Source organism: Dipteris shenzhenensis, chromosome 15, assembly GCF_047967505.1.
Source record: "Dipteris shenzhenensis isolate YYH24624 ecotype China chromosome 15, Dip_SZ_1.0, whole genome shotgun sequence".
Classification (NCBI taxonomy): domain Eukaryota; kingdom Viridiplantae; phylum Streptophyta; class Polypodiopsida; order Gleicheniales; family Dipteridaceae; genus Dipteris; species Dipteris shenzhenensis.
The window spans coordinates 52433621-52442290 of NC_141610.1; the positions used below are offsets into that span (position 1 = coordinate 52433621).

The 8670-nt window shown below is 42.5% G+C and overlaps 1 protein-coding gene across 1 annotated transcript; it reads left to right on the forward strand.

Moving 5' to 3' along the window:
* The first annotated feature begins 2027 nt into the window (after window positions 1-2027).
* LOC147893964 (UDP-glycosyltransferase 85A7-like) lies at window positions 2028-3941 on the forward strand. Its single transcript, XM_087386106.1, has 2 exons — window positions 2028-2725; window positions 2842-3941. The coding sequence occupies exons 1-2, from the start codon at window positions 2218-2220 to the stop codon at window positions 3765-3767; spliced, it is 1434 nt and encodes a 477-aa protein (XP_087242232.1). The 5' UTR covers window positions 2028-2217; the 3' UTR covers window positions 3768-3941.
* Window positions 3942-8670: the final 4729 nt, after the last annotated feature.

Below are 8670 nucleotides of genomic sequence, written 5' to 3' on the forward strand. Positions count from 1 at the left end.
TCGGTGAAGAACTGCAATATATAAAATCTGATTTGTGTTACAAGGCTTGTGGCAAATGATGCCGAGAATAGCCAAGAGGCTTTACAAGGTTGATATGATGTGCACAATGCTGTGAAATAGCCATATAGGCTTTACAATGGTGGCATGTGTGTGTGAAATCAAATGCTATCAACCCACTGAAGAATTGGCAATGCCTTTGAACTCCAAAGTCTGCTCACTAAATTGATGGAAAGTCAGGTTTCAGGTAATGTAATGATGTAAAACCGTATGTGAGCGTATGGACTGTTGACTCCGAGTAGGTACTAGTCGAGAATTTTGGGCATAGCTTAGATTGGCAACTTGGGGAAATTCAAAGCGTCCCCTCTATGGCGATCTAGTCTACTCTAATCTAAATCTATACCAACCATCAATCGATGAAAGAATAGCAAATAATTCCTTTTCTTTTGTTCTTTTTTAAGTGCTGGGTCAGATGTATCACGGATGTGCATTTAGGAAGTGGTTTTGTTGGTCAGGCTCAAAAGTGAGTGTAACTTGCATCGAATGAATAGGGAAATTATGATGGGTGTCATAGTAAGTGAGCTTGCCAAGGGAGTCAGGGAGAGGGTAATGAGGGCACTTGAGAAGGTGCGAGAAAGCCAATGGCAATGGCAATCACTGCTACAATGGAAGGATTCGAGTGTGTAGTGAGATATGCGACCTTTATTCCACTTCCTCCACTATGTGCAGCACCGTACACAGTTATGGGAATACCCTTTAGCTTTGTGCAGTGGTGCCCATGCTGCAATTAAAAAGCCCAAAGGAAAAAGTATGTGCCCACATGCTAGGTCGATGATATCATTGACCAAGGACGTCCTTGGTCAATGATATCATCGACCAAATGCACGCCAGGTCAATGATATCGTCGACTGACAGTCGGGTGCATGCTTTTTCATCTGGGATTTTCAAAAAATCGTCGAAAGGCATCCATGTTTGCAATCTTTTTCAGGGTTTTGGGGCCCTTTCGAGATTATTTATAATGTCAAAAGTACCAAACTATCATGTCTCCAAAAATTTTACTTTTTTTTTCTCAAATAATTTAAAGGTTTTGGCTCCCTAGAAGAAAAGTCTTCCATTCTTTCCTTATGTGATTTAAAAAGTGGGTGAAAAGTTTAGTTTGGACAATAATGAGTAGGACATGCTATTAGGTGCAATAAGTTAAGATAATTAAAGTTATTTTTTGATAAAAATACAAAGGGCACGGGAAGGAAAAATCTTTAAGACTTTAAGAATATAGAAAATCGAAAGATATTTTGAGATATGGTGGAGGCCCTTTTTAATTTATAGGCATGATGTTTGAAAGATATTTTGCGATATGGTGGAGGCAATTTTTAATTTATAGGCATGATGTTTGAAAAATGTATGAATTGTAAGTTTTTAGTTTTTGACTACTCAAAATATAGCTTTTTTTAAAAAGTTATACTTTTAATGAATTTTTTAGAGAATCTTAAAACGAGTACCAATGTTAAGTACCTTGAAATAGATGTTACACTATTTTGAATTAAAGTGGTTGACTCTCTCTCTCTCTTTCTCTCTCTCTTTATCTCCTCACGTCTCTCTCCCCCCCTCTCTATTTTGAATTAAAGTGGTTGACACACTCTCTCTCTTTTTCTCTCTCTTTATCTCCTCAAGTCTCTCTCCCCCCTTTTCTCTCTCTCCCGCATCTTACTCCACACCATTTCTGGATTCCTTTTTGTTTTTTAATCTTGGGCAGGCCTTATGAATGATTAAATATCATTCACCTTTTCTTAGCTCATAAAGTTTTGGTTTTTCCCTGTACGCACACACACATGGCCACCTACGAGGGACACAGTTGCGCATGGCACGTGCAGGTACGTGAAAGGGCGAGATTGAAGCAAGTAGCCACCTGTAGCTGCCTGGGGCTTGAGAGGAAGGCTCTTACTGTCATGCGAGGCCTGTAGTTCGTCTGTCTGCAAGAACGTGTTGCAGTCACACGAGAATTGTTGAAACTCGAATTCGCCTTTTGCAACTTCCATTATTTATATGCAGAGCAGTAGTATGTGCTCACATCAAAGTTCTAGAGCTGATTCAAGCTCATAGCCCCTCCTGCAACGGCGATGCTTTGCTTTGGAATGCGTCCCTTTTTTGGGATAGTTTCTCAAAATTTGCGAAGAGAGGGCCTCGCCTGACAGCGCTCTTAGTCCATATGAGGGAACTTCCATGATTCAAGCGATGATGCCTCCTCAGCCCCATGCTCTCGTCTTCCCGTTCCCCATTCAAGGCCATCTCACCCCCGTCCTCCACTTTGCTCACCGCTTGACTCATGCTGGCATTCTCGTCACCATCGTTCACACTCCCAACAACTTCCACCTCCTTCAAAGTCACCGCAACGCTGAATCCTCTCATGACTCGCCTCGTCCCCGTGTGGAGGTCATCGAACTGCAGCTGCCTGATGCTGCTGCTGTTTCCGTGGACCAGATCTTCTTCTCCCAGATGGCCATCTTGCCTGAAGCCCTGGAACGCTTGATCCGAAAAGTGAACCTGCAACTCGGCGACCACCTTGCCGTGTCGTGCCTCATCTCTGACAGTTTCATGCCCTGGACTCAAGACGTCGCCAACAAACTCGGAATCCCTAGGGTTGAGTTCTGGACGTCGACTGCCTCCGGGTACTGTCTGGGCTATCACCTCCCGGACATTTTGGACCGCGGATATCTACCGTTCAAAGCAGGTATGTCGCTTGCTCTACTTACGCCTTCTTCAGCAGTGCAAGAAAGTCCGTCATGTTTTTCTTTTGGATCTGTACGTGTGTTGCCTAGAAGGTAACAGAAGCTTGTCTTGGGACAGGAACGGAGGATGCAATCATAGATTTTATCCCTGGAGTCGCTCCACTGCGTCTCCACGATTTGGCGATAGATATGCTTGTTAACGACGAAACGCATCCCCTGTTTCAATTCCTCTTGAATGCCTTCGGCCGTGGGAACGAAGCTGCCAAGGTATTGGTGAATTCCTTCTATGATCTGGAGGCCAGTGCTGTAGACGCCTTGACGGCAGAAAACGTCCGAATTATACCCATCGGACCGTTGCTCCCTGCAGTAGAGGCCGTCTCCACCGTGAGCTCAGTATCCCAGGAAAGTCTGCTAGCTGAAGATGTGGAGTGCTTGAAGTGGTTGGATGATCAAGATGATGTCTCGGTCCTCTACGTCTCCTTCGGAAGCTCAGCCTCGTTCTCCGTCGAAGAGATCCAAGAGCTGGCAATCGGAATAGAGGCCTCCCATCAGCCCTTTCTGTGGGCGATTCGTCCAAATGCCATCACTGGCGCCGTCCCCGATATTTTACCAGCGGGATTCCAATCCAGGACCAGTAAGAGAGGCCTCATTGTCTCATGGGCCCCCCAACTGGCAGTCCTGGCTCATCGCTCTGTGGGCGGCTTTCTGAGCCACTGTGGATGGAATTCCACATTGGAGAGCTTGTGGATGGGCGTGCCGATGATCGGTTGTCCGCGTTTCGCAGAGCAAAACACCAATCTTAAGTTCATACAGGACTGGAAGGTTGGGATGGCAATGGGGAAGGAAAAGCAACGATGGGGGGTTGTGAAGAGGCAAGCAGTGGAGGAGTCGATCAGGGCGTTGATGAAGAGCGAAGAAGGGGCAGCGGCACGAAGAAGGGCCATGGAGGTGAGAGCTTCCGCCAGGCAAGCTATGGCGGAAGGGGGTAGCTCCATCGCCAGCCTGCGGTCATTCGTAGAGGATCTCAAGAAGAATCAATTATGAAGCTTATAACAAGCAAGCCATGCCACGAGATTTCGTTTCTGTAACTGACCTTACAGGACCACCGATGGGTAGGATATTGGAGTCCTTTGTGAAAGTGAAAAGTGCAATATTACTGCATGCAGCCTTTTGTGAACTGTTAGGAAGCCATGTGTCACAATTTGAGACGTTGATCTTCCAACTAGATTTGCTGTAAGTAGCCTTTCATCCTAGCATTTCATCAAAATCTAAAAGGAAAGAAACCGATGAGTAAAAACATAGATGAGATGTGTCGTTGAGCACGTAAATGCTAACTCAAAATTAAACTTAAATCCTAGCATTTTAACAAATATTTAAAGAGAAAAAACAAATGAGTAAAAATAAGAACATGAGATGCGACACACGGTCCATTAGGACTCCATCCTCCCCGTAAATATCAAGGGGAAGTGATTTATTACCGACTTGTGATGTCCATATTTTAGAAGTTGAAGCTCAAGAAATACATGACTAAGGTGACGCTCACAAGAGCTCATAAATGATCCTCATAGCAGTCTAGTATACAATATTGTCGCATGGACTACAATCATATGAATGAAGACGAGTAACCTGACCCGTCTACGACGGGCTAGTGACCCGCTCCGCCGGGTCTCAAGATGCTAAAATGTCTGAAACCAGCAACATATTCTAACAAAAAAAAATGTCTATGACATAGTACTTCAAAAGATTACATCCGAAAGTAAAACCAGAGAACTCATTGATATGTCCAAATACACATCCCCATACAATGTCATAACTAAACATACAAAATCTACAATAGACACACAAACATCCCTAAAGGGAAAAGTCTGTGGCCATGTACTATAGGGAAAAGCTTGCGTCAACCATGTACTTCACATCCACCATGTCCAAAAAAAATAATTCTGTATGACAGAGTAGTTCAAAATATCACATCCAAAAGTGTAGACAGATGTCTGAACATGCAATAGCTACATCAAAGAACTGATTGATCTATCCAAATACACAGCCGCAAATAAAGTCATAACTGAACATACAAAATCTACAATAGACACACAAACATCCCTAACGGAAAAGTCTACGGCCATGTACTGCACGGAAAAGCTTGCGATGGCCATTCACTCCACGTCCACCATGTCCACCGCGTCCACCACAGCTACGAACATACAAACGAAGTACCAGCATCACATAGAAAGATAATTGAGGAACTATAATTATTGAGCCATAAAACTTTTATACATGTATGTTGGTAAAACCCAACTCATTCTTTAGAGTACTTACTCAGACGCAAAGGGCTGTCAACAATGCTCACATAGGTGTACGTGTAGTCCCCATTTTGCCCTCGATAGAAAAAATCGTGTCTCCTCGTGTCGAATGGGAGTTTAAGGTTGGTCGTAATGAATGTTATCCTTCAAATAAACGTTCTATCACCAGCATTGGTACCAGTAATGATTTCAGCTTCTAACACTTTCGTGTGAAACTCTTTCCAAATACATATCCGCAAACAAAGTCATAACTGAACATACAAAATCTACAATAGACACACAAACATCCCTAAAGGGAAAAGTCTGCGGCCATGTACTATAGGGAAAAAGCCTGCGCCGAGCATGTACTCCACATCTGCCATGTCCAAAAAAAATTTTCTCTATGACAGAATACTTCAAAAATATCACATCCAAAAGTGCAATCACATGTCTGAACATGCAATAGCTACATCAAACAACTGATTGATATATATCCAAATACACAGCCGCAAATAAAGTCATAACTGAACATACAAAATCTACAACAAACACACAAACATCCCTAAGGGAAAAGTCTGCGGCCATGTACTGTAGGGAAAAGCCTGCGACATTCGCCACATCCACCATGGCTATGAAAATACAACGGGGTACCAACAATTGTATCTAGGCCAGCATCAAACAGAAAGATAATTTGGGAACTATAATTATTGAGCCGGCAATCTAGAACAGTGTAATATCCCAAATGGACTCGTCCATCCAAACGATTATGGGCGTGGAGTTTCATTAGAAACCTTGAATCATGAACAATCCTAAAAGACAAACAATACCATGTTTTCTCACTCACATATAATCGAAAAAAAACCTTTTGTTTTAACAAAAAAATAAAGCAACAAACAATGTACATGATTCTTACCCAAGGTAGCTCTCGAGCTCAAGCAAATCCAACAACAATTGCATGCTCTCCAGAGATCCCCAGCTCGCAGGATTTGCAATTTTCCAAAAGTGAGTGACTATACCATTAAACATGTCAACATAAAACATGGTTGTCAAGCAACTATGTACCGTGCACCTGCGCTCCTGTCGTCTCCTCATGTCGAATGGAAGTTTAAGGTTGGTCGGAATGAATGTTATCCTTCGAATAAACATTGTATCACCAGCATTGGTACCAATAATGATTTCAACTTCTAATACTCTCGTGTGAAACTCTTTCGAGTAACCTGACCCGTCTACGACGGGCGAGCGACCCGCTCTGCTGGGTCTTAAGATGCTAAAATGTCTGAATCCAGCAACATATTCTAACCAAAAAAAATATCTATGACATAGTACTTCAAAATATTACATCCAAAAGTGAAACCAGAGAACTCATTGATATGTCCAAATACACATCTGCATACAAAAATCATAACTGAACATACAAAATGTACAGTAGACACACAAACATCCCTAAAGGGAAAAGTCTGCGGCCATGCACTATAGGGAAAAGCCTGTGCCGGCCATGTACTCCACATCCGCCACGTCCAAAATAAACTTCTCTATGACATAGTACTTCAAAAAATATCACATCCAAAAGTGCAGTCACATGTCTGAACATGCAATAGCTACATCAAAGAACTGATTGATATATCCAAATACACAACCGCAAAATAAAGTCATAACTGAACATACAAAATCTACAATACACACACAAACATCCCTAAGGGAAAAGTCTGCGGCCATGTACTGCAGGGAAAAGCCTGCGACGGCCACTCATTGTACGTCCACCACGTCTGCCGCGTCCACCGCGGCTACGAACATACAACGGAGTACCAACAATCATATCTGGACCAGCATCACATAGAAAGATAATTTAGGAACTATAATTATTGAGCCATAAAAGTTTTATATATGTATGTTGGTAAAACCCAACTCATTCTTTAGAGTACTTACTCAGACGCAAAGGGCTATCAACAACGCTGAGAAAGGTATACGTGTAGTCCCCATTTTGCCCTCGATAGAAAATTCGTGTCCGAACACATTCATAGTATCCCAGCCAGCGAACAGTGATGGTCTGTGGTCCATCACCCCTATGAAGCCGGCAAGCCAGGATAGCGTAATATCCCAAATGGACTCGTCCATCCAAAGGATTGTGGACGTGGAGATTCATTAGAAACCTTGAATCAGGAATACTCCTAAAAGACAAACAATAGCATGTTTTCCCACTCAAATATAATCCAAAAAAACTTTTGTTTTAACAAAAATAAAGCATTAAACAATGTACACAGTTCTTACCCAAGGTAGCTCTCCAGCTCAAGCAAATCCAACAATAGTTGCGCGCTCTCCAGAGATCCCCAGCCCGCAAGATCTACAATTTTCTAAAAAGTGAGTGACTATACTATTAAATGTGTCAACATAAAGCCTGGTTGTCAAGCAACTATGTACCTTGCACCTGTGCTCTTGTTTCGGTGACAAACGTGAATTGCCTAGACATCCTATCACATTGCAAAAAAAGAATGAACGTGTCAATCTACATATACTGAAAAAAAACAATAGGCTTTGAAGAGAAAATAGCCTCTAGTGTATTACAAACCCATAACTCAAATGAAAAATGAAATCCAAACATTATCAAGGACAAAGTCATGAAATATTACATCTCACTCTATCTTTGTATAAATAGCCAACATTCCCAAAGACCTATGATAGTTGGAATATTGAAAGAACTTAAAAAAAGCTATACAAAGATTACCGAAATGAAGATTTTCCACCCAAGAAAGTCTGAGGAGGGCTTGAAAGAGAAATGTCATACTCCTAGGCTCTTGCTGTTGCCAATTGCAAAACTTCCTTGTACACAACATTTGTGGTAGAAGTATTATCCATCTCCTCACCCCTGGCATCAGACGCACCCTGCGAAATGAAAACCTTAACAGCGTTTGATGCTCGGATACGTGAAAATGCCACATATAATTGGCCATGACTAAATACCGGTGTCGCCAAGTACAGCCCCAAAACTGACAATGTTTGACCCTGTGACTTATTGATTGTCATGCCAAATGCCAATCGGATAGGAAATTGCCGTCTCCTCATGTCGAATGGAAGTTTAAGGTTGGTCGGAATGAATGTTATCCTTGGAATAAACGTTCTATCACCAGCATTGTTACCAGTAATGATTTCAGCTTCTAACACTTTTGTGTGAAACTCTTTGCATATCAACCGTGTCCCATTGCACAAACCCTGGCGAGGATTCAAATTACGCAACAAAATTATAGGAGCATTCCTTTTCAAAACCAACCGATGCGGGGGATATCCACCACCAAGATCAAGACTGTTCAAATACTCGACTGCAAACAAAAAGGAATCTCCCCCTAAATTGTCCACTGAGTCTGCACTTAGGTACTCCCTTTCCTCACCGGGCATTGCATTCAATGCCGTAGCATTAATTGCATCAACCTCGGTGTTTCGAGGTGCAAGAATAGCGCGCTCTCGAAAGTATGTTGCACAGTCCAAAACAGTTGCAAGCCCTCGATACACCCATCCAATGAGGCCTTCCATGGACTTTGTCTCTAAAAGCATATGCGATGGAATCACAACAGTATCTTCTTTTGTACATCTATTTATCCCATTGCCAATGTCCAGAACCCATTGCATGAACTCTTGCTCAGCACAATTGTCACCATTCTGAAGGACCCGCATAT